Raw genomic sequence first — 25,233 nt, forward strand, 5'->3', positions numbered from 1 at the left:
CTCCCGAGCTCCGCCCTCAGGCCTCACGGCCCTGTGCTCCTCAGGGACGAGGAGCCTCCGCACGGGTCCCAGGGCGCTAATCCCCCAGAGTGTTTTCCTGTAGGGCCGTGTTCATGCATGTGCCCGTGCACACGTGTACGCATGTGCCGTGTTCATGCATGTGCCCGTGCACATGTGTATAGATGTGCTTGCCATCCGTGGCCTGTTTTTGTAGTGAGTGTGGATGTTTCATGTATTGCTTTGTGACGGGCAGGGTTAGACATGAGAACGCCCGGCGGGAGAAGGCGCCCGCTGCAGGTGCTGCTGGGAGGCTCCCCACAGGCCGGCTGCTTTGGGCGGTGACGTGCCAGAGTGCAGGGGCTACTGTCCGTGGAAGGTGGGCACGCGCAGAAAGACAGGTTTCCTCCGACCTCCTCTGTGCGCGTGGCCCTGGATGAACTGATACGACTTCCTTTTTAAAAATGCACTCTGAGTCTTGTGATGGTCTCAGTCATGATTTCTCTCTCTTGTGCATCATGGCACTCCAGTCCCATTGCCCCTCTGGTTTTGTTATTTTTATAAGGCCTCAGGTCCTTTGTAGAAGGAAGCATGAAAAATGTGCGTGCACGTATGTATGTAAATAAAATTGTGTGCACATACATGGATTATTTTTAAAATTATAATACATGCTAGTGAGTGTAGAAACAGAAGATAAGAATGTTAAAGTTCTGTGGCTTTAATTTCTGATCTTTAAACAGAGATACAGAATCCTTTGAATTTCTTATAAATTTTGGGTAGTATTATTTACATTGTGCTTATATTTTGTATGGCCAGTGTCCTCTTTGCAAAGATTAGAAAAATCATACACTCTGTTGTACTCATGTTTGAATAACTTCAGTACACAGAGTCAGCAGAGAAACGAATGTGTTTCTGTTCATTTCAGAAAATTTTTGTTAATGGAGAATTCTAGTTAAAAAGTATCCTATTGGAAATGTTAAGTTTCAGCCATTGACGTGAGCGGGAAATGAGGAAAGGTAAGGTTCCAGTGTGTTTGCTCCATTTGCTCTTTCCCCCGTTTCCTCTGCTAGTCAGCCTCCTCCTGTGATGGCGAACGGAGGAGATGCAGCGTCTTCCGAAGAGGAGGAGGAGGATGCGGGCAGGTGTGTGAACGGACGCGTGAACGGGACGCATCCAGCGGCCGAGCCAGCGGCTCCCAGCTGTCGCCCCTCGGACGACCCCGGTGTGGAGGGGTTCCGCGGTCCCAGCTGCACCGTGAACGGCGCTCGTTCCCCGCTCAGCGACGAGGACGAGGACGAGGATGGTGACGATGATGACGCTCTCGGGCCCGGGGCCAGCTGTGTGCCAACCATCTACTTCTCCCACACGGTGGAACCCAAGCGGGTGGGTATCCCCCACCTGGACTCGTGTCGGGTGTTCCACCCAGCGGTCTGTGAGCGGTGACTGGTGCTGACGGGCCAGCAGGAAACCGTCTCCTGTCCCCGGCTCTGATCAGCTTATTGAGAAAGAAAAAGGGGAAAGTCCACATTCTCAGCTCGCAGCGGGCCATGCCTGTTTCTCAGGCCCCTCTCCGTGCAGGAAGCATCGGGTCTCTGCAGCGGGCTGGACAGTGTGGGTCGGGGAGGGGGCGCGGCTCCCTCGGGAATCCCGGAGTGAGTTGTAGGTGGCGTGGTGGCATGGGGGTGTGTGAAAGTGGCTGCATTAGTTTTAATAATCCAGGCTGCTGTTTCTACGTGGGCATGGAATGAATAGGAACATCATGCACAAGAAGGAGAATGTAGGAGGAGGTAAACATTAGCCTCCTTTCTGACAGTAAATACAAACATCTGTGCGCACTCATGACTTCAGAGTCCTGGCAGTGAGAGCTGGGGTTCGAGCTTCTCTCAGCATTCAAAGACGCCGTCCCTCTGCCCTGCCCCTGGGAGGTCAGGCTCCTGGGGGCGGGCTCTGGTGAGGACGGACAGGCCCCCATGCCCCCCCCCCCCCCCCGAGCTGTCCCCTGTGCCAGGAGCCCCCCGGCTCCTCTCTCTAATCGTCCCTCAAGGACACGGGCTCGGAGACCACGTCTGGTCTCAGTTCGCACTCCTCCTGACGCGCGTCCCCGCAGGGCCTGCGGTTCTGTCCCAAGTGCCTGTGATGATTATTTAATGAAACATGTTTAAAACATATTTGATATTTCTCAGGTCCCTGAAGTTATCCCTGCTGTAATGTGAAGTGAAATAATTATCTGCTGTTTAATGCTCTAATACTTCAGACTAAAGGGAGCACTTACTGAATTCCGTGGGAAAAGGACTGATTAGTCAGGGAAAAAAGTTCGCTTTGTGGTTTTTTGGCTTTCCATCTCTCGTACTGTCAGCGGAGGACAGGCAGAGGGAGTGACGTTTGCAGGGTGTTGGGGGCGTCGTCCAGGGGAGTGTGGGGCGCCCAGCAGGCACTGAAGGACAGACAGCCCTCAGTGGGTCGTCCTGGTTTTCAGTGTATTTATCAGAAGTACCTCGGAGAGTGGATCGGCCGGCTCAGACCGTGTTGCTCAAGGGTCTGCCCTTTGCTTTTGGTGTGGAGCCGAGGCACGGGGCTGGGGTGGTCGTGGTGAGGTGGAGCTGGGTGCTGGGAGGCCCGTGCGGGCAGTGGTGGGGAGGGGGGGAGGGGGGTCATGCTGCACCTCACTTCCATGCAGGAAGCATAGGCGGCCGCTGCTGTTCCTGCCTCAGTGCGGAGCGCGCTGGCTTTCGTTTTGGCTGTGACTGAGTTCTCAGGAGGGTGTCATGTTGTGCTGGGCACGTTTCAGGTGCGAATAAACACTGGGAAGAACACCACCTTGAAGTTCAGTGAGAAGAGGGAGGAGGCCAGACGGAAGCGGAGGAACGGCGGTGGCTGCCACCCCGCCCCGGAGCCGCCCGCCATCCGGAGCCCGGCCGACGTCTACAGGTGGGTGGGCCGGGCAGCCCTGCGGCCACCGCGCGCTCTTCCCCTCCCCCGCCCGCTTGGTCATCGCCATAGGACATTCCCGATTGGTCAGTCAGACCGCGTCCTATGTGACCTTCAGAACGGAGGCGGTCTGGGGGCTGGTGAGGGTGCTGGGTGGCTGCAGCCTTGGCCGGGCCTGGCTGCTGGCACTGCCTGGCGGTCTGCACGACCCACGTTTGTGGAAATGGCAAACACTGCTGGCCCCTCCTCAGGAGGTCAGCTACGGGTGGAATTTTGGTAAATCCAGCTGTTGTCACCCAGCACGTGTGTAAATAAAGCTGTTTTAGGAGCCCCGCGTTACAGTTCTCAGAAGCACACGAACTATGTCATTGGAGGACACAGTCATTTGGGCTGTGAAATGTTAGACACGTTTGAGTCACCGCGTCAGGCTGGCTTCCGTGGCAGCGTGCCTCAGCAGTGTGCTCGGTGCAGGGTCTTCGTGGACCTGGTGGACGGGGCGTACGTCCCTCGCAAGTCCATCCTGAAGTCGCGCAGCCGGGAGAACAGCGTGTGCAGCGACACCAGCGAGGGCAGCGCCGCCGACGGCGAGGAGCGCCGCGGGCTGCTGCGGAGCCTGAGCGGCGAGGAGGCCGCGGGCAGCGACGCCGGCGAGAGCATCCCGGAGGAGGAGCCGGAGCCGGAGCCGGAGCCGGAGCCGGAGCCGCAGCCGCTGCCGCAGCCGCAGCCGCAGCCGCAGCCGCCCGCGTCCGGAGCGCTCCAGGTGTGTGTGTGTCTCACGCGTGTCACCGTGTCCTTGGCCGGTTCTGGGGGGTGGTGCCGCGGCCTCTGTGGTCCTCGCTCCTGTCCCATCCCTCGTGGCTCCTGTGGGCGTGGGTGTTTCTGTAAGAGGCTCCTCCTGTGTGAGAATGCCCGGCGCTGTCTCCCAGGTCTGGTCTGAACGTCGTGCGTCTCTGCCTTTAAATTCTTGTGTTTATATGTTCGCTAACGGAAGGGCAGCACATTGCTTACCTGGTGGCTCTACTTCATACGTTCACTTCCTCTCAGAAGTCCTAGGACCCAGTCAGTTCCCGCTGGTCCTTGTTTGGTGAACTGTGTTTTACACATTGTATTTACCGGCTTGTTCCCTGGCTTACACGGTCAGCACAGTGTGCGCGGCAGTGTGTCCGTCTCAGTGCCCATGGCTCGTAGGAGACGCCGGGGCAGGTCCCCGTGCCGGAATCGTTTAGAAAGTCGTCACCCCCGTCTCTGCCCATCTCTGTGGACGGAGCTGGGGTGACGAGGCCGGTGCGTCCCCCGTGTGCTCAGCCCTGTGGCTCCAGGGAGCACGCACCAGGCGGCCCGCAGGCGCCGTGGCCTTCGTGTCCCACCAGGGAGAGTGTTGTCACTAAAAGCCCACATTTTTATTGATTTTAGAGAGGAGGGGGGGAGAGAAACATCAATGACGAGAGACCTCCTGGGTCCTGGAGACTTCCAGGCTCACTGGCCAGGCCACGGTGTGACTAAATTCCACTCTTACGTGGCGTTGAGGCGAGACCCTGTGCGGTGCCCACAGGTATGAGCGGCCGCCTGTAGCCGCCACTGCTGAGACCGAGGCTGCCGGCCAGGCCCGGCCAGGCGCCTCAGTGAGGCCTCCCACGTGGTGCCGTGATCAAGATGTTTTAATGGCATTTGATTTCTCTGAGCAGTTTGTATTCTGGTGTTACATTTTTTTAACCCAGAAAGCTCGTGAATTTACTTTGAGTGAAAAGAACTGTGCCGTTAACACAGGGAAAAGGGCTGCTGGCATCTTCCTTCAGTTCTGTTACCACAGACGTTTGTCTTGTAGGCTTTTTCTGGAACGGTGACAGAGAAGGAATTGCCGCCCTGCCTCGCCCCGCACCCGGCCGCGGCCCACCCTGTGCTGGCCACCATCCCTGAGCGGAGAGAAGCCCCGTCAGAGGGGTCGGAGGTCACCAAGCGGGTGTCCAAGTTCAAAGCCGCCAGGCTGCTGCAGCGGAGCTAGGCGGCCCACGACCTATCAGCTAACGGCTCTCGGAGACAGTGAGGCGCCCGAGTCAGTGGAAGCGGCTTCTGTCCTGGTGGAGAGGGTCTGAGCGAGCCCAGGACTCCCAGCGGCTTGCTCGTCCTCGGCACCGGCACTGCTGCTGCCCCTGAGGCCGCAGCTCTGGATCGCCTCAGAGAGGATGTCCTGGCTGGTGGTGGTTGAACTACACGCTCAGCTCCGCCCCGCTGCGGTGCGCACACCACGGGGACACGAAACAAACGCAGCGTTCCGGGAGAGCCAGCGCTTCTGTTCCTGCCTCAGCCTGGGAAAGGCCTTCCAGAACCTTCCAGGGGTTCTGCAGCGAGGTGCCCTTTGACCCCGGGACTGCGCTGTCCTCGGCAGATGCTCCCCTGGCCTGTGGGCAGGTTTCTTGGTCAGAAGAATGGGATTTTGTAAAACTTTTTTTTTTTTTTAAAGTAAAAGTTTTATGAAACTTGGTCTCAAAAATGCTGTGGACTTCATGATTCAGAGCCGCGTGTGGAAACGTCTGATTGTGTATGCGCTGCGAGTGCCCCAGCCGCCCTCGTGCCCCTGACCAGGAACCGAACCCCCACCCCGTGGTCCCATTGCCGACACTAACCACTGAGCAAGCCGGGCCCAGGCGGCGGCGAGCCATTTGTCATGTGGGTTTGCTCCCCACCGCGGTTCCGTTTTCATGGTTCATTTGGGGAGACGTGTGGCTCTAGGAGTCACAGCTCCGTGGAAAGATGAGAGAGGCCTCCCTCCGAGGCGCCCCATCCCTGCCATCCGCTCGTGTGTCTGGGCCCCCCCTTCCCCCGGGGCCCCTTTCTCAGCTGCTTGTTCCCCGGGCCCCGCGGGCTCCAAGGGCCTGGCCAGGTGACGTCACAGACTGTCTCTCCCTTCGGGTTTGCCCAGTGCGTCCGTAGGGCTCGCCGGGGTGTGCACCAGGGGGACTGTCCCAGAGCGGGTGCCTCTCGCCGTCTCGCCCGGTGTCCGTCTGGGGGGCTTTTCCGCTGTAGGCGTCTCCCCGCTGGGTTCCTCCTCATTCTGAGGTCCAGAGTGCTGTCGGGGGAGCCAGGCTCAGACCGTGCCCTCTGGCCAGGTGTCCGTCTGCCCTGCGCGTTCTCACCTTGTGCACAGTCTCTGGGCTCAGGGCGGAGGCCAGGCCTGGGCCAGTGACCCGGCCAGCTGGAGCCTGGGGCCCTGCAGGCGCGTGTGCAGCCTGGGGACCCTGTCTCGTGTCTGCCCCCAGCGGGGCCTGGCCTGCCCCTCCCCGCCCCGGGCCTCCCCCGCCCCCTGACCCCCTGGCCATGCTCCCAACCGTGGGAAGCGCCGTCTCTTCTCCCCAGCACTGCCTCATGGTCCTTTTTTTGTTCCGTGCTCTTCCCGGAGCCCAGGCTGGACCCCGCTTCCGAGCTTTGAGGGCTGAGCCTCCCGTTGGCCCGGGGACGCCCCTGACCCGGGGTGACGGTGCCCGCCTGCTCTTCCCACCTCCGTCTCGGAGTGTCTGCAGCTTCAGCAGCCCTCGTGTGTTTCCCTTTCCTTCCGAGTCCTGGGCGGGCAAGTTTAAATGCCCAGACTGCCCGGCCTGCAGGCCTCAGGGGCTGAGTGTCGACCTAGGAACAAGGAGGTCACAGTTTGATTCCCGGTTGGGGCCCAGGCCCAGGTTGTGGGTTCAAAGCCCAGTGTGAGGCGTGCAGGAGGCTGCCAATCCATGTTCTGTCTCATCATGGGTGTTTCTCCCTCCCTCTCCCTCTCTTTCTAAAGTAGGGGTGTCGAACTCAATCAGAGAAGGGGCCAAAATCTAAAATCCAGCCTAAATCGCGGGCCGAATGGTTTACTGAACAGTCATAAACTGTCATTGTGATGGAAACGCAGCGGAGTGCAGTGATGACAGCGTGGTGCGGGCCACATTGCAAGGCCTGGCGGGACGGATTTGGCCCGCGGGCCTTGTGTTTGACACATGTGTTCTAAAGTCAATAACAATATATTTAAAAAATAGAAATAAAAATAAGAACCCGGATGTCCTGGGCTGAGTGTCCGGGGCTGCGGACCAGACCCGCTCCTCCCGGGAAACACCCATCCGCTCGGGGCACCACGCGTCCGGTGGGGACACCACGGCCTCGGTCAGCCGGGCGGACGCCCTGCCCAGCAGCTCGGCCTGGTGTGGGCACCGGGAGCGGCGCCTGCCCAGCCGGTGGCCAAGGCAGCTGTCCCTGCCGTGGCTGGCAGTGGCGGCGGGAGGGGCAGGGCGGCAGCCGGCTGCGGGTCCTTGGACGCGGTGTTTCTGTGTCACAAGCCGCCGCACTCCGGCCCACGTTCCCCCGTGGTGCGTGAGCTTCGCCGGCTCCCGCCGTCTCTCACGCCCGCCCCGGCTCGCCACACCGTCCACCTTCCCGCACAACGCGCCTTCTTCCCGGGCGGGATCCGGCTCGGCCGGCTCGGCCGAGACAAATGGACCGTCTCCGTTAATTACGCCGTTTAATTGATCACAACCTCCGATGGGTGTTATTTATAGCGCCGTGCCGTCCCGGCCCCGCCGGGGGCCCCCGGGCTGGGCGGGGGTGGGGGGCCGGGGCCGTCACGCCAGCGCCCGCCTCTGCTAACCGTATTAAGTGCCTCCTTTTGGGCCCGCTCCTGTCACCGTATGAAATGGCTTTTAATTGAGATGACCGACGGCCATTAGCCGGCTCCACCCCCGCCGTCTCACGGGCACCGAGCACTTTTCATTTTTGCTCTATTGATCGGGCAGCATCTGCGTGAACTGGACTCGGACCCGGAGGAGGAGGAGGAGGAGGAGGAGGAGGAGGAGGAGGAGGCGGCGGGAGGGGCCGTGGGAGGGGGTGGGTGTGGGGGGGTGGGAGGAGGGGGTGCGTTTCTCTGCGGGTGTCTCTGGGAGGCCCACGGCTCCCTGTCACTCCCCGCGGGTGCCAATAGGGGACAGCGGCGAGCGGCGGCGGCGGGCCTGCCAGTCACGGGCGAGCATCATTATTCATTCTGCTATAGGTGGGGTGTGCAGTCCGTTACAGTCATAATTACCAGGACCGGAGGGTTTCCTAGGCAACCGGCTCCCCCCTCATTCACGCGGTAGCTGAGCACGCGCAGCCTGGCACGGCTGGGTCTGGGTGGGCGCCCGCTCCCCGCCGCCCCAGTCCGGGTCAGGCACCGCCCGCAGGGGCGCCTGCAGGCCGCGTGGGGCCTCCGCCCCACCCCCCACCCCACCCCGCCCCACCCCACCCCTCGCCTGCACGGAACCAGGGCTCTGAACACGCAATCCCCGTCCTGCTGGTGACCTGGCTCCATCTCTGGACATGGCAGGATGTCTCATGGTCGATTTCGTTTGGAAGGAGTGGGTCCTTTTTTAATAAACATGTTTTTATGGTTTCAGAGAGGGCGGGAGGAGGGAGCAGTGGAAACATCAGTGATGGAGAGAATCAGTGATCGGCTGCATTTTACATGCCCCCCTCTGGGGTGAGCCCACAACCAGGGCGTGTGCCCTTGACCGGAATCGAACCGAGGACCCTTCCTTCTGCAGGCCCACGCTCTGTCCACCGAGCAAAAACATCTAGGGCATACTTTCATTTAAAAAAAAAAAAATGATGTTCTGTCTTATCATTGATGTTTCTCCCTCTCCCTCTCTGAAATCAATAATATGTATTATTATTATTGTTGTATATTATTGAGTTCAGAGAGGAAGGGAGAAGGAGAGAGAAATATCAATGATGAGAATCACGGACCGGCTGCCTCCTGCACACCCCACACGGAGGATGGGCTCACAACCCGGGCCTGTGCCCTGACCGGGAATCGAACCCTGACCTCCTGGTTCCCAGGTGGACGCTCAGCCCCTGAGCCACACACAGCAGCCAGGTGTTTCATTGAGAAGCTTTCTGATTGACTAGAAATGTGCAGAGACAGGCCCGTGGGATCAGAGTCTGAATCGATGGGGCCCTTTCCAGCTGGCCACGGGCATGTCTGTGTGTCCACAGGAAGGGGGCACGGCCTTCCCGACAGGAGGGTGGCGCTGTGGGGGGCCTGGGGGGCAGGGGCCACGCCTGGCAGGCCCACACTGCGCCGAACTCCCCGTGCTGCGGTGATGGGGTCTCCTGTCTGCCTGGCGGACGTGGTGGTGAGGAGGTTTGTCCGGTGGGCAGTGACCGGGGGCCGCAGACCCAGGTCTCCAGAGACGAGGGCGTCTGGAGCGTGGCATCGGCCCCAAGCTCCTGGGGAGATGGAGGTGTGTATGGCACATGGCGGCAGCAGGAGCTTCCCAGTCTGTGGGCACCACCGGGCGCTCAACTACCTGCTGTCCCTCTGTCCCCAGACGCCCTCCCCGCCCTCATCGGCCGCTTCTGGTGCCCAGCAGGCTGCTGCCCTGCTTCCCTCGGGGGGACCACGGCGTCCCCTGCCCGGCCCTCGGCTCTGCTCGGGGGTTGAGGCGGGGGGCTGGCTCTCCCCATGCGGCCACAGCCCACAACGGGGTCCCTCAGCCCACAGCCCAGCTCCGTCCGCTCCGGACTGTGGGCACCGGGTGTGGCCCCCCGTGAGGCTGGGCAGGCCAGCAGGGGCCCCGAACTCCCCTCTTCCCTCCGAGGGATCCTCAGGCCCAGTTTCTTGAAAACAACTCAGACAATGAACGAAGCATCCCGCCCCCCGCTGGGGGTGGGTGATGAGCGGTTGGATATTGGATATTGGATATTGATGAGCGATTGTATATCACAGACGCCGTAAGCACGGCTGGCCACCCGGATCCATCAGGCAGGCTCCTCCGAAGTTTACCTTTTATTTTATTTATTTTATTTTATTTTATTTTTTAAAATATACTTTATTGATTTTGTACAGAGAGGAAAGGAGAAAGATAGAGAGTTAGAAACATCGATGAGAGTCATCGATCAGCCGCCTCCTGCACACCCCCCACCGGGGATATGCCTGCAACCAACGTACATGCCCTTGGCCGGAATCGAACCCAGGACCCTTCAGTCCCCAAGCCGACGCTCTATCCATTGAGCCAAACCGGTTTCGGCCGAAGTTTACCTTTTAATTATTATTATTTTTAAAATAGATTTTTATTGATTTCGGAGACGAAGGGAGAAGGAGAGCTAGGAACAACAGTGATGAGAGAGAATCACTGATTGGCTGCACACCACCTCCTACTGGGATGGAGCCCGCAACCCAGGCCTGTGCCCTCACTGGGAATTGAACCCGGGACCCTTCAGTCCACAAGCCAACGCTCTGTCCACTGAGCCACACCAGCCAGGGCTACGTTTACTTTAAACAGTTTAATAATCCGGGAGAGAGGACTGTCCCCGTCACAGGCGGCCAGCCCGTCTGTGAAATGACGGTGTGGAAAAGCCGGCCCCTCCTCCGTCACACGCTTGCTCTTCCTTTTCTCTCTTCCTTTTCAAAATAACCCAACTGTCTCAGGAAACACGGTTAACGTCTTAAGGTTAAAGCATTCTTCCTTTCTTTCTCTCTCTCTTTTTTGGTCTAAAGATTACTCTGTGCCCAGACAAAGGAAATATTGAGACTGTTCAATTTCGAACAAAGATGCCGCCTGCCTATGACTTCTCCGAAGCGCTATAAAAATTCTCCAAAATTGCCTATTCACTCAGATTTACTGAGTGTAGCAAAAATGTCAAAGGCATAAAGTCAGAGGAGATGGAATAAAATAATGCGGGAGACAGATTAGCCACGCGCAGGCCCACGCAGCTCGCCACGTACAGAGCGCCCGTTCCCGCCCCCAGGGATGGGCATGCCGGGCGCCCCCCGCCTTCGGTGCCCGGCCCGGGGCCCTGCCCCCCCCCCCAACCCCTGCCTTCGGTGCCTGGCCCTGCCCCCTCCCCCTCCCCCGCCTTCGGTGCCCGGCCCGGGGCCCTGTCCCCCCCCCGCACCCCTGCCTTCGGTGCCCTGGCCCTGCCCCCCCCCCCCCCCCCCCGCCTTCGGTGCCCGGCCCGGGGCCTGTCTCTCCCCCCCCCCCCCGCCCCCTGGCCTTCGTGCCCGGCCCGGGGCCCTGTCCTCTCCCCCCCAACCTCCCCCGCAGCGGCCCACCGGCCTGGGGCCCTGTCTCCCCTCCCCCCCCCCCCGGTGGCCCTGCCCCCCCCCCCTCCCCCGCCTTCGGTGCCCGGCCCTGCCCCCTCCCCTCCCCCGCCCCGTGTGCCCGGGCCCGGGCCCCTGTCCCCCCCCCCCCCCGGGGCCCTGTCCCCTCCCCCCCCGGGGCCCTGCCCCCTCCCCTCCCCCCTTCGGTCCGGCCGGCCCCTGTCTCCCCCCCCCCGGGGCCCTGTCCCCCCCCCCCCCCCCGGCCCTGTCTCCCCCTCCCCCCGGCCCCCCGCCGGCGCGCCTCCCCGGCCCTGTCTCCCCCCCCCACCCCTACCTTAGGTGTGCCTGGCCCTGCCCCCCCATCCCCCACATTCATGACCTGCCTGCCACCTCCGCCCTCCCCCGCCTTCGGTGCCCGTCAGGGTCCCCTGCCCCCCCCCCCCGGGGGCCCTGCCCCGCCCCCTCCCCGGTGCCCTGTCCCCCCCCCCCGGTTCCCTGTCCCGCCTCCCCCCCGGGCCCTGGTCCCCCCCCCTCCCCCACCTTCGGTGCCCGGCCCGGGGCCCTGTCCCCCCCCCCCCGGGGCCCTGTCCCCCCCCTCCGGGCCCTGTCCCCCCCCCCCCCCGGGCCCTGTCCCCCCCCCCCCCCGGGGCCCTGTCCCCTCCCCTCCCCCGCCTTCGGTGCCCGGCCTGGGGCCCTGTCTCCCCACCACGGGCACGGCTGGCGGACGGCCGCGCGTGTGGCACCGGGACCAGGATGCAGATCCCGGGTCCGAGTTCGGTCCGACAGAGCGAGGGAGCCTCAGGGACATGTCCTGTCCCAGCAGTGTCCGCGCCCCCATCCCGGGCCCCCCGAGATGTGTGTGCTGATGATGTGGAAAATACCGGAAAAGGGGTGGGGCCGCGGCCAGGGTGCCCAGGCCATCAGTCTTTGGCAGTGACGTTTTTTGTTGAAATGTACAATGTATTTTTAAAAAAATATTTTTATTCATTTCAGAAGGGACAGGGGGAGAGAGAAACATCCACGATGAGAGAAGATCATGGATCGGCTGCCTCCTGCCCACCCCCCACTGGAGACGGAGCCCACAACCCGGCCTGGGCCCTGACCGGGAATCGAACCCTGACCTCCTGGTTCCCAGGTCGATGCTCAGCCATGGAGCCACGCGGCCGGGGCATTCAACATGGTTTATGGCCACGATTTGTGTGTTTGCAAAGGGGAGGAGGTTGTGTATCGGTCAGTTTGTTATCTTGCAAACTTCCAATAGAAAAGCTAAGTCTCTCCCACTGAGAAAGGTCAGTTCACGGTGAAATGTCAGCAGACCTCGCAGGGCGGCTGCCACGGACCCGATGGGCGTGGGGTGGGCGTGGTGCGCGCCCCGGTGTCAGGGTGTCGGCCTCCCCCGTGGACGCAGGCGGAGGGCGGGAGGAGCGGGTGCGGCTGGGATCCTGCATGAGGGTGAGGGGGGTGCAGACGTCAGCCTAGCCCGCCCCCTGCACACCCGGGTGCGAGCCCAGCAGGCCCGGCTCTGCTACTGCTCCCGGACCCTGGCCCGCCGCCCTGTCCCTCCTCGTCCGTGCAGGGAGGGGTGGGGAGCCTTTTCCTGCCACGGGCCACGTGGTGATTGACAAACCAGATCATCTGTTTAAAAGTTAGCCTGCTGGAAGGCCGGCCGGCCTGGCTCAGGGTTTGAGCATCCACCCATGAACCAGGAGGTCAAGGCTGGATTCCCGGTCAGGGCGCAGGCCGGGAGTGCGGGCCTGATCCCCAGCGGGGGCTGTGCAGGAGGCAGCCGACCCATGATTCTCTCATCACTAACGTTTCTCTCTCTCTCTTCCTCCCTCTCTGAACTCAATAAAAACATTTAAGATACGTATTTTAAAAAGTACCTGCTCTGTTTGGTCAAACTTCCAATGTGTAGCTCTCAGAGCCGGCCCCCCACCCCTGGGGAGAGACCTTCGTCGGAGCTGGGCTGTGGGGCTGGCTGGTCTCCCACCTGCCACCAGAGGGCGCCAGTGAGGAGCTCTGCCCTGGCCCCTCTGGGAGAGTGTGGGCGCCCTGGGCGATCAGGGGGGCTGGCTCAGGGAGAAGCCCCCCTCCCCGCCTGCCAGGGGCCCCGTGGGGAGCGGGGGAGGGATTCCTGGGGTCCAGGCCCACGGGCAGCCTTCTGTAAGTTAATCCTCACCCGAGCACATTTCTTCGTTAATATTTCAGAGAGAGCGGAGGGAGGGGGAGAGACTGAGAGGAACATTGATGTGGGAGATGCCCGGGTGGGTTGCCTCCTGCACCAGGACTGGGGCTCGAGCCTGCAGCCGAGGTCCGTGCCCTCCGTCCGCAGGCTGATGTCTACCCACTGAGCCACCCCGGCCAGGGCACACCGATGTCAACCACGGAGCCAGCCCGGCCGGGCCCGGGCCCCTCTCTGATGCCGAGTCTCCAGGCAACACCTGGGCCCACTCGTGAGACCCCTCCCACCCGGAGCCCAGGGGCCCGCCCGCTCCTGACCCGGCCCCCGAGGGGCTGCGGGAGGCGATCGGTGGCACCCGGAGGTGCTGACGCCGCCCGGTGCCCACGGAGGGACGGAGCAGGCCTGTGGGCCCAGAGAGGCGGTTATGCACGGGCTGTCGGGAGGAGTGATTCTGTATTAACAGGGACCCTGCCCGCTGGCTCCAAGTCCTCAGCCCCCCAGCCTCCAGCCCGCGGACGTGGGGATGGCTGAGGCCGCCCGCCGGGCCCCGGAGCCCTGCCCCGGGGGGCCGCCCGCCGGCTCAGTACCTGGCCTGGGACGCTCGGCCCGGCGGTCATGGATTCACCCGCACAGCCGTTTAGGCAGCGAGCGGAGCGTTTTACAGATTCCGCCCTCTCTCGGAAATCCTTCCAGCCTGCGCCTGCCGCCGCGATTCATTCCGGCGATGGAACCCTCTTCAATGGAAGCGGCGAGGGGCCGTCCGGTGGCGTCACCGCCGTGACCCAGCCCGTCTCCGCTGACCGTCATGGGCGGCAGGGGGCCCGCCGGCTGGGTGCGCCGTCTCCCACACCCGCTCCGCACGCGAGGCCCGGAGAATTCCTAATTAAATAAGCAATTAATACCGGAGCCCGGAAAAGGCGATCTTTTTATTATACCCCCCCTCCTCCCGAAATGCAAAATCCTAATGCATCAGCACAGAGCGCTGTCTGTCTCATGGCGGGAAGAGAGGCCCGGCTGAAGAGCCTGCCACACCTGAACCCGCGCCATCCGTCATTGTTATGGCTTAGAACATCTCGGGCTAAATTGGGTTTTGTTTGTTCGGAGCGGGGGAAGTCAGATGGCTTGAATGACAAAATTAGAACGTGCTGGCATCGCGGAGACAAGCCGCAGAGAGAGCCGTGCGGGAGGGGGTGCCGGCAGCCCCGTCTCCAGGAAAACACAGGCACCCCCTTCCCCTCCTCAGCCCCCCATCTCCTCCTCAGTCCCCATCAGCACCTACACCGCCCCCCCCCCCCCCCCGCCTCCTCTCACCGCCCAGCCTGCTGAGCCCCCTGGGAGCCGCCTGGGGCCCTCCCAGCGGTTCCCTGTCTGTGGGCGGCGGCCCCCACGCCGGCCGCGATCCGGGGAGCAGGGCCCCGGGGTTCCTCCGTCTCGGGGTGCAGCCAGAGGACGGGACTCCAGTGGCATCTGGGTGGTGCAGGGACAGAGTGCCAGGTGCGTGCGCCCTGCCAGGCCCCTCCTGCCCGCCCCTTCCGTTTATTATTTTTATGGATCTCAGAGGGGAAGGGAAAGAGAGAGGAACATCAATGAGAGAGAGACGTATCGGTCGGCTGCCTCCTGCACGCCCCCCATTGGGGAGGGAGCCTGCATCCTGAAGGGAACTGTGACCTCCTGGTTCCTAGGTCGATGCTCAGCCTCTGAGCCTCGCCAGCCGGGCCCCCTGTCCCCCTTCCCCCCGGATGCCCCTGGAGTCTGGGTGTCGCTGGCACTGAGGGCTGGGGCTCAGCCAGCCCCCCAGTACCCGGCCCCCAGAGCCAGGCCTCTGCCCAGCCCTGTCAGTCACCACCTGCAGGGGGACCAGCCTCCCTGCCAGGCTCCTGTCAGGGTCACGACCGCTGGGCTGGCCGGAAGCAGGTTTCCCTTTAAGGTGGTGCCTGCAGCCGCCGGGCGGTCCTGCCGAGCCCCTGCCGGCCGCATCGGCCCCATGCCCCGCCCACTGTGCTGCCCAGGCCCCCTCCTCAGGCTCGCTGCTCTGTGCCCACGGCTGTGGGGAGAGGAGAGGAGGGAGCACTGGGCTTCTCGATCGGGTCTCCACACCGAGCCGGGCCTGGGGCGGGCACCTGCCCTGCCCGGGGGTGGGGGTGGCCCTGGGAGCCGGGGCCTGGGAGGCCGTGCGAACATTAGGGTTCTATTGCCCCCCCCCCCCCCGCCCCCAGCCCCGGCCCCCGCCCGGCCCGGCCGCAGCCCCAGCCCCAGCCGCACAGCCTCTCGCTAAGACCCGCCTGACATTTCTCTGCTCAGAAGTCGCGGGGACGAGCCAGACCGTGCTATTTGCCCTCACGTCCGCCCGGGAGGCCTCGGCCGCCAAGTCCGTGCTCCGAAACGCCCCCCGGAGGCGGCGGCGGGCTGTGCGGGACTGGCGGGGCCCTGGGCCGGGCCGGGGGGCAGAGGGGCGAGGGCTGCCCGAGAGCCGTGCCGGCCACAGACGGCTCCTCTTTGCTCCGTCCCCGGGGCCGAGCTCGGCTCTGAGGGCGGGCGGGGTGCCGGGCAGAGGGCGCGGCCGGGGGCGGGAGGGGCGGAGGGCATTGACGTTGGCATTGACCCGGCGTCCCTGAGGGGCCTGCCATTTGGCCAGCGCCAGGCGTCCATGTGCCCGAAAGGTCAGGCGGCCGCGGGTGTGCGGTGGCGGCCAGGCAGCCGGGGGGCCGGGCCCAGGCTGTGGGTCGGGGGGGCGGGTAATGCGTGGGCCACACGGCAGCTCTGAAGCCGTGTGTCCTGGCTGGGGGCGGGGACGGGGGGGCGGCACATACTCCGTGGACGTGTGGGGCTGCCGGGTGAGCGTGGGGTGGCGGAGGCGTGTGTGTGTGGGGGAGGAAACATGTTCTTCCCATGTTTCCTCCGTGTTCCCCCGTGTTCCCTCCGTGTTCCCCCCGTGTTTCCTCCATGTTTCCTCCGTGTTTCCCCAGTGTTCTCCCTGTTTCCCCCGTGTTCCTCCCATGCTCCCCCATGCTGAGGGGCCGGCCGGCCGGGCGTGGCACCTGATTGAGGAGGACGGTGGCCTTGGGGGGCACGCTCACAGGGGCGTGTCCCTGGGGAGGGGGTTTGGGGAGTGGGGGGCAGCGTGAGGACAGATGGGGTGCCCATCCCCAGGAGGGCGCCCAGTGGGGTCTGGCTGCGGGGCGGGGCCAGGGCCCAGGCCCAGGGGACTGGAGGTTCATGGAAGATGCTGCCTTCAGGTCTGGCTGGATCCAGGCCCTTAAACCTCTGCTTTCCTGCCGGCTTCCTCCTCACCAAAAGCAGCTCCCGTCGCCTTAGCAACCGAGGGCAGCTGCCATGCCAGCCCCTGCGGCCCCGCTGGCCCCACCGCCTGGCCGGGCCGTGGGCTCTGATTGGCTCCTCCCTGTCACCGGAGGAAAGGGGTGACGGGGCTGCAGGCCACACATTGGCCAGCCCTGTGTTCCCCCTGTGTTTCCTCCGTGTTTCCCCATGTTCCCCCCATGTTTCCTCCGTGTTTCCCCATGTTCTCCCTGTGTTTTCTCCATGTTTCCCGTTTCATCCGTGTTTCCTCGTGTGTTTCCTCCGTGTTTCCCCATGTTCTCCCTGTGTTTTCTCCGTGTTTCCCCATGTTCCCCCTGTGTTTCATCCATGTTTCCTCGTGTCCCCCCCACATCCCCCCATGTTTCCTCCGTGTTTCTCCATGTTCTCCCTGGGTTTCCCCCTTGTTCCTCCCATGTTCCCCCGTGTTCCCCTGTGTTTTCCCTGTGTTTCCTCCATGTTCCTCCATGTTCCTCCCATGTTCCCCCCATGTTTTCTCCGTGTTTACCCCGTGTTTCCTCTGTGTTTCCCCCGTGTTCCCTCCGTGTTCCCCCCGTGTTTCCCCCATGTTTCCTCTGTGTTCCCCCCGTGTTCCCCCCGTGTTCCCTCTGTGTTCCCCCCGTGTTCCCCCCATGTTTTTCCCGTGTTCCCCCGTGTTCCCTCCGTGTCCCCCCGTGTTTTTCCCGTGTTCCCGTGTTCCCCCGTGTTCCCTCCGTGTTTCCCCCATGTTTCCTCTGTGTTCCCCCCGTGTTCCCCCCGTGTTCCCCCCGTGTTCCCCTCCGTGTTCCCCCCGTGTTCCCCCGTGTCCTGGGACCCTCCTCTCTCCGGGGTCGTCCAGCCTCAGGCAGTCAGGCCCCAGAAGCCTCAGGGTCACCGAGCGGGGAGCTGGTGAAGGAGCCGGCAGAGCGGGCGGGGCCGGTGTGGGGACCCAGGACGGAGTAAGCTGAGGTGGGGTGCGGCTGCGTTGGCAGCTTGTGCCCACATGGGGTTGGGGTGTGTGTGTGGCTCTGAGGGAGCTGAGGAGCCCTGCACTGGACCTCTGGCCACCTGGGCTGGACACCCCGCCCCCAGGCCCAGCCCCCCTCTGGAGCACAGGCCCGCGAGGCTCCCACGGCCGGGCTGCAGGAGGACCGCTCCCGGGGCGAGCCCTGGGGGGTCCTGGGGAGGGGGCCCTCTGAGCAGGGGGGCAGGCTGGTCCCCCTTTCAGAAAGCAGCACCCTGCTCCCCATCGGTAAGACCCCTGCCCCCACCCAGCCCGGCCTCCAGGCTGCAGGGGAGCGGCTGGCCTGTTTATTTGTGGAGTTTTAACTGGCCGGGCGGCCGGGCGAGGGGAGGCGGGGGGAGGCCTGCTAAAAGGGATTTAACGGGGTCACCGGGAGTTTGAGGGGCTTAGGAGGAGAGAGAGCGAATTCCCTTCATCTCCCTCAGCCGCCCTCAACGGGGCCGCTGGAGGGAGGACGGAGGGCGGGACAGCTTAAGTGCCTGGAGCCCCAGGGGTCTTCGCAGAGAGAAAGGCTCCGCCGCCCGGCGGGTGGGGGTGTGTGCGGCTCTCCCTGCGGCTCTCTCATCGGCCCCTGGGCTGGGGGGGTGGGGGTGGGAGGGGGGCAGGGGTACTGCCCTGGGGACCTGCCCGCAGCCTGGGCTCCGCCTGTGCCGGCTCCCGGGGCGAGCCCTGGAGGCACCGGGGTGCAGGGGCAGCCGCGGGCGGCCATTGCCCGGAGGATGCCGCTCGGTCGTTGTTTTTTTAAATATGTTTATTGGTGTCAGAGAGGGAGGGAGAGGGGGAGAGAGGAACATCCATGATGAGAGAGAATCCTGCACCGGCTGCCCCCTGCACGCCCCCACTGGGGATGGAGCCCGCAACCCGGGCCTGTGCCCTGACCGGGCATCGAACCCTGACCTCCGGGCTCCTGGGTCGAAGCCACGCCGGCCGGGCCCGCTCTGGGTCTCTGATCTGGGCGGCCTGGGAGTGGACTGGCCAGGGTCCCGGGTTCGGCCTGCTGCCGGGGCACCAGGTGCACTCCCTTGGCGACCTGGGGGGGCAGAGTGGAGGGCCCCTCGCTGATGGGGGAGAGGCCCTGGGGGTCCCCGGGGGGAGTGTGCCCACCGCCTGCTCCCTCTTAGGGCTCCCCCAGCCTCCCTCCAGGGACTGAGCCTCAGCACCTCCTCACGGGCCTGGGGCTGCGGGCTGGGGGGCGTGGCTCCTGCCCGCCCCCTGGGAGCCTGATTTCAGGGAGCGCCCCGCGGTGGGGAGGGTCCTCGGCTGCCAGAGCGGAACTGCCTCTCTGGGAACGCTCTGTCAGCCGTGACTTACGAGCAACCGTCCCCCGGGCCGCCCGCCCACCTGTGGGGGCCGCCGCCTCTCCCGCTGGTGGGCCCGGCCCTGGGTGGGCCCGGCCCTGGGTGGGCACGGCCTGGGTGGGCACGGCCTGGGTGGGCCCGGCCTGGGTGGGCATGGCCCTGGGTGGGCACGGTCCTGGGTGGGCACGGCCTGGGTGGGCACGGCCCTGGGTGGGCACGGCCTGGGTGGGCCCGGCCCTGGGTGGGCACGGCCTGGGTGGGCACGGCCTGGGTGGGCACGGCCCTGGGTGGGCACGGCCTGGGTGGGCACGGCCCTGGGTGGGCACGGCCTGGGTGGGCACGGCCCTGGGTGGGCATGGCCTGGGTGGGCACGGCCTGGGTGGGCACAGCCTGGGTGGGCACGGCCTGGGTGGGCCTGGAGCCCAGGGTCCGGGGGCCCCGGCCGTGAGCCCCTCCCCTCCTGCGTTCAGGGCGGAGCAGCTGGTGGAAGGGGGGCTGTGCCCGCCTTGGCACCGAGGGGGGCGCGTATGGACGGCCGCCCCGGCGAGGCACCGCCCAGGCCTGGCTCCCGTCCGGTGTGGGCATGGCCGCGGGCACTCTCCATCCTCCGCCCGCCAGGCCCCCAGGCTCCTGTGGCCCGGCTCCCTGTGAGCCGGCGACTCGTCCTCACCGGGACCCCGGCCGATGGCCGCTTCCAGGTCACCGCCCTCTGACCCCGGCCGATGGCCGCTTCCAGGTCACCGTCCTCTGACCCCGGCCGATGGCCGCTTCCAGGTCACCGTCCTCTGACCCCGGCCGATGGCCGCTTCCAGGTCACCGCCCTCTGACCCCGGCCGATGGCCGCTTCCAGGTCGCCGCCCTCTGACCCCGGCCGATGGCCGCTTCCAGGTCGCCGCCCTCTGACCCCGGCCGATGGCCGCTTCCAGGTCACCGCCCTCTGACCCCGGCCGATGGCCGCTTCCAGGTCGCCGCCCTCTGACCCCGGCCGATGGCCTCTTCCAGGTCACCGCCCTCTGACCCCGGCCAATGGCCGCTTCCAGGTCGCTGCCCTCTGACCCTGGGCAGCGCGGGGATGGTGGTGGGACTGCGTGGACCGCATGAATGAGATGTTATATTTCCATACGTTTTATTTGCAGCCTCATCTGCGAATCTAATATTGCCCCGGCGTTATCTGTGACGGGGAAGTTATTAATTCTGACAGATCTAGGGAGAAGCTAATACAAACACCTAATATTAATCCGTAAACCGGGGGGGAGGGGACGTCGCCCGCCCAGAGTTTGATCATGAAAGACGGGACGTTTCACTCCAGGGAGAGGACCTGTGGGGTGAGCGAGGGGGGGCTCGGGCGGGGCCTGGGCGGGGGCGGCAGGGCGGGTTCTCAGGGCCGGGGAGCAGACAGACCGAGGAGGGGCCACAGGGTCCTCGGTAACACGGGGCCGCTCAGGCCTCACGCTCCTTTCTGTTTGTATTTGTTTAATTTGTTTTTTTGTGAGTCCTCACCGGAGGACATTTTCCCGTTGACTTCTTAGAGAGCGTGGGTGGGAGAGGGAGAGACAGAGAGAAACTCCGATGTGAGGGGGACACTTACCCTTCGGCCACGGCTGACGCTCTGCCCACGGAGCCACACCGGCCAGGCCCAGGCTGTCCGTTCTGGTGTCGAGCTGGGCCCCAGGTTCCCGTGCCGGGCCCTGAGCCCACACCGCCTGCAGCTCCGTGGAAGGCCCTGCCGTGGAGGGTGGTGAGGGGCCTGGACCTCCATGGGGGCCTGGGACCCGGCGATGGGGGCGCCTCCACACCGAGGGGGCAGCCTGTCTGTGTGCGTGTGTGTGTGAGTGTGAGTGTGTGTGTGAGTTTGTGTGTGTATGTGTGTGAGTGTGTGAGTGAGTTTGTGTGTGAATGTGTGTGTGTGTGTGTGTGAGTGTGTGTGAGTGTGTGAGTGTGAGTGTGAGTGTGAGAGTGTGAGTGTGAGAGTGTGAGTGTGTGTGAGAGTGTGAGTGTGAGTGTGAGTGTGTGAGTGTGAGTGTGAGTGTGAGAGTGTGAGTGTGAGTGCACTTGCTCGCTGTCCCGTCTCCCGCGAGGCTGGTGCCGAAGGTGCAGTGGGGACGGCGAGTGCCCGCCGTGCGGCCTCCTCCTCGGGGCCGGGCGGCCCTCAGGCCTCTCGGGGCCTGGCTCTCCGGGGCCGTGCTCGGGGGCCGTGCTCGGGGGCCGCGCTCGGGGGCCGTGCTCGGGGGCCGTGCTCGGGGGCCGTGCTCGGGGGCCGCGCTCGGGGACTGCGCTTGGGGGCCGGGCGGCCCTCAGGCCTCTCGGGGCCTGGCTCTCCGGGGCCGCGCTCGGGGGCCGCGCTCGGGGGCCGGGTTGCCCTCAGGCCTCTCGGGGGCCGCGCTCGGGGGCCGGGCCGGGCTCGGGCAGAGCTCCCAGCAGGTGCCCCCAGAGTGGCCCATCGGGAGGCCACGCTGTGTGGGCGGCGGCCGCTGCCCGCCGGTGCCACTGCCGGGACGGCCCTGGGGCAGCGGGGAGCACGGCGCCCGTGGCCACAGCCGTGACGGCGCCCGGCTGTGGGAGCTGCCGGAGCCGGCGGCCGGTGAGCCTCGGCGTGGTGATCGGAGGAACAACACCTACACAATCTATTATTCATCCAGTGTAACCAATGTGTAATCTAAAACAGTGGGTTTTGTCAAATATAATGTTAGGTCAGCATAATTTTCTGCCTATTACTAATATCTATACCATCTTTGCCTTAGTCAGCTCGATTTAAATATGCAATCATTTACAGCTTTTGAGAATATTTCTGTGCAGCCCCGATTTCCAATATTCAACGACGACAAATTTTATGCTGACATCAATAGCAAACTATTAAAGACAGTATTTCATTATTGGTTTTTCATCCCCAAAGTTATTCACAATTATATACTAAGCACCGATATTAAAGGAAACCTTTTAAATGAGGTGCTATCTCCTTTAACAATATGTCTGTCGCCCGATGAGACTGTGTTTAAAGATTTTATCAAGAAATGGTTGTTTGCCGAGGTTATGTTTTGTCCATGAAATATGCATTTCATATCTCTTTCATTTCATTAACATAATTTAATTTGTGCTTTGCATTTTGTGCATAATACATATTTGATTTACAAAACAAATATTTCCATTAGAAAATGAATTTCATGCAGGCAAAAAAGCAGAACCAAATGATGTATTGAAGGAAAATAAGAAGAAATGAAATGCATTTTCTCAGTCTATTAAAAAATCCATGGCATTGACGGAGAGTGCACTTAGCGCTACATTTAAAAAATAGCGCACATGTCAATGTATTAACAAATAGAATTGGAAATACAAATATTTCCCTATATCAAGCCAAGAATCTCTTTATTTTAATTGAGTTGATTTAAAAGCCCAACTACAATTTAATTTTTATTTCGCGGTGCCGGGGCTGGGCCGGGAGCTGGTGGGGCGGGCGGCTGGCGGAGGGGAGAGCTGACCGTAGAAATGGTTGTTATTGACAATGGGGGAGCTGAATGGCAGGGAGCGGGCGGTGGGCGCTTTGTGATGGAGCTGGAGGCGGAGTGGGGCTGGCGGGCGCGGGAGGGCTCCCTGCGGCCCCCCGGGGCCCCCGCCCTGCACCCGCCTGCCCGCCTGCCCCCGCCGGGCGGTGGGGCTGGCTGGGGTCCCGGGTGGAGTCTCAGCGTGTGGCCGGGTGAGAGGGAGGCTCTGGCAGCCCGGATCTCGGAGCTGGGCGCCTCCGGGGCCCTGGCCTCCCACCCGGGGACCCTCTGTGCCCAGGGTGACAGGGTGGGGGCGGGCTCCGCCAGTGCTGGGCAGCCCTGTGTGCGGTGACGGCGGGGCCAGTGAGGAGAGGGCGTGGGACCAGGTGCCGACGGCCACGTCAGCTCAGTGAGAACACAGGGCGCTGGCCCTCCCGGTGGGGGTGGTGGTGGTGGTGGTGGGCCTAGGGACGGGCCCCTGGAGTGCCACCCCCCGACTTCCGATAAGGAAACCGAGGCGCAGAGAGCTCGGTGCTGCTCAGCGGTCAGCTGTCCACACAGGTCTGCGCTGGTTCTATTCCCTGAGCTGCAGAGCCATGCCCAGCCCCTACCCCCTCCTACCCCCCCACACCCTCGAGCAGGAGGCCACCCCTGCCTGAGTGCCCAGCGCGGGGAGCAGGGTCTGAGGGCCGCAGGTGCTTGCTCAGGCTGCTGGGGGGTCCGTGGCCCTCCCTCCCCCCTCCCCCCTCCCTCCCTCTCCTCTCCCCCCTCCCCCCTCCCTCCCTCCCCCTCCCCTGCTATTTTTTAAATTGATTCCAGAGAGAGACAGGGATCCGTTGTCCCCTCATGCACACGCTCGCTGGGTGATTGTTGTCTGGGCCCCGGCGGGGCTGGGCCTGCAGCCTTGGTGGGTCCCCTTTGAGCCACCAGCAGGGAGGGAGGGAGGCTGAGCTGGTGCTGAGCTGGGGGCGCCCTGAGGAGGGCGTGGGGGCGCGGGGTGTCGGCCTCTCGGGCAGGAGGCCTCAGGATGGCCTGGGCCGTGTGTGGAGGTGGATGGGTCACCTCCAGGCTGCCCTGGGGTCCGGGCTCCCGAGGGGCCGGGGTCTGCCTGTGACAAGGTCGGGGCGCCTGCGGGCGCTTCGCTCTGGGGAGGGGCCTCCCCCGGTGCCTCCTGATGGAGGGAAAATAAAAGCAGTGATTGGCCCGGCCGGCCTGGCTCCGTGGCTGAGTGCCAGCCTATGACCCAGGAGGTCAGGGTTCGATTCCCGGCCGGAGCGCAGGCCGGGTGGCGGGCTCCACCCCCGTGTGGGGCGTGCAGGAGGCAGCCGGTCCGTGATCCCCTCTCCTCTCCCTTCCTCCCTCTCTAAAAACCATTAGGAATATATTTTTAAAAAACCTCCCCAGAAGCGGTGATTTAAGGCCGATGCCCCGGACGGAGCCCGGTCCTGGCTCGCTCTGCCCAGGCCCCCGAGGAGATTCATGGCTGTGCGGAGGCCGGGGCCTCGGTCTGTCCGGGGAGACAGGAGCGAGCCGCCGCCATCTTTGTCGTTAACGTCTAATGACATGTAAAATATTTAAATCTGCGCGCAGACTCGTTCAGCTGCCAAGGTTCTGTGCCCATCGGTGGGTGTTCTTGCCTGAGAATTTATGGGGAAGAGATGGTGCAGATTTGTGGTTCCCAACCGCAAAAAAAAAAAAAAAAAAAATACACAAAAAACTAAAAAAACCCCCCACACCCACAAAAAAGCCTCCGGACGGCGGGACCCTGCGGACGGAGATTCGTGCCTCTCGCCGGGACGGCTCCTCGGAGGGGAGGGCGGGCGCCCGCGGCCTCGGGCGGCGTGGTTTATTGTCGGGGCTGATAACGCCGAGGGGAAAAGATACAGGCGTGCCCGGATGTTAATTATTCTGGCGATAAAGTTATAGTCCGGCCTTGGAGCGAGCGGAGATAGCGCGGGGGCGAGCGGGAGCGGCCGGGACCCGGAATGCAAACAAAGCGCGGAGACGGAGGCGCATTATCGCCGCCGCCGATAGCAGATGCCCGTTCCTGCCGAGCAGCGTGTTCACCCGCGACGCCACGGTCGAGCGGTTTGCCCTTCCTGGCAGGAGGTGGTGCGCCTCTGAGATGTGTCGATGGTATCGGGAGCCGCCGTTCCGCCCGTTTCCCCAAATTTGTGCCTTCGCGGGCGCGGGGCCGGGCCCCACGCGGGAGGGGCCCTCTGGGTCCCAGGTCGGCGTGGCTGGCGGCTCGGGGCGCGGGGCTGGGCCACGTGGAGTCGGGGTTCGCCTTCCCCTGGGTTTGTATCTGTGAGCCCCTCTGGGGCTGACGGGGTAAGCGGTCCAGGACCCAGTGCCCCTCAGTCCCCGTCCCCCTCCCGGCCCGATGGCGAGGGTCCCTCGGGGTGACCAGGGATCTGGCTTAGCCTGGCCTGCACACAGATGTCCCCCCGCTCCCGGGCCCTGTCCCTGGGGAGGGGAGGGGGCGCCCCGGTGGTGGGGGAGCCAGGGCCCGCGCCTCCACAGGGCCGGGCGGACCCCCCTGCAGGCCTGTGCCGACCCTCCTGCCGGAGCAATGGGTCTGCCGGGGCGGCTGGGGAGCCCGCGTGGCTGCCAGATGCAGCCGGTGGCGGCGCCCCTGCCCTGGGACCCAGGTCTGCTCCGCGGGGATGCGGGGCACCGAGCAGGGCACCGCCTTCTTGCTGAGCTCCAGGCTCCTCGCCTTTGCCGGCTCAGTAAGGGTGCCTGCACCTGGGCCTGCCCCGGGGCATCTGGGGCTGGGAGGGCGTGGCCAGGGGAGGCCCGGAGCCCAGCTCAGACCCGGAGCCCCAGGCCTGGCTGGGAGCAGAGGGTGGGTGGCACGGGGTTGCCATGACGTGACTGGAGTTTTAAGCTACACCTGCTGGCCAGTGGCTTCTCAGAGGGACTGCCCAAGGAGCGGGCATCGGCGAGGCGAGCCATCGTGGGGGCCTCCTGCCCGGCACCCACTGGACAGG

General features: G+C 63.9%; 1 protein-coding gene across 3 annotated transcripts in view; it reads left to right on the top strand.

Annotated features, from left to right (window-relative positions):
* The window catches only part of URI1 (URI1 prefoldin like chaperone), a 42,522-nt gene extending 18,440 nt beyond the window's left edge, over positions 1-24,082 (top strand). For 2 of the 3 annotated variants that reach the window (XM_036432732.2, XM_045579822.1), the window contains 4 exons: positions 1,068-1,380; positions 2,786-2,925; positions 3,397-3,685; positions 4,751-5,411. In XM_036432732.2, the coding sequence (XP_036288625.1) occupies positions 1,068-1,380; positions 2,786-2,925; positions 3,397-3,685; positions 4,751-4,927 (919 nt within the window). In that variant the 3' untranslated portion in view covers positions 4,928-5,411. Of the gene's footprint in view, positions 1-1,067; positions 1,381-2,785; positions 2,926-3,396; positions 3,686-4,750; positions 5,412-24,063 lie in introns of those variants that run through there. The other variant, XM_045579821.1, reaches the window with a different exon arrangement.
* Positions 24,083-25,233: the final 1,151 nt, after the last annotated feature.

The sequence above is a fragment of the Pipistrellus kuhlii genome, unplaced genomic scaffold, assembly GCF_014108245.1.
Source record: "Pipistrellus kuhlii isolate mPipKuh1 unplaced genomic scaffold, mPipKuh1.p scaffold_m20_p_117, whole genome shotgun sequence".
NCBI lineage: Eukaryota > Metazoa > Chordata > Mammalia > Chiroptera > Vespertilionidae > Pipistrellus > Pipistrellus kuhlii.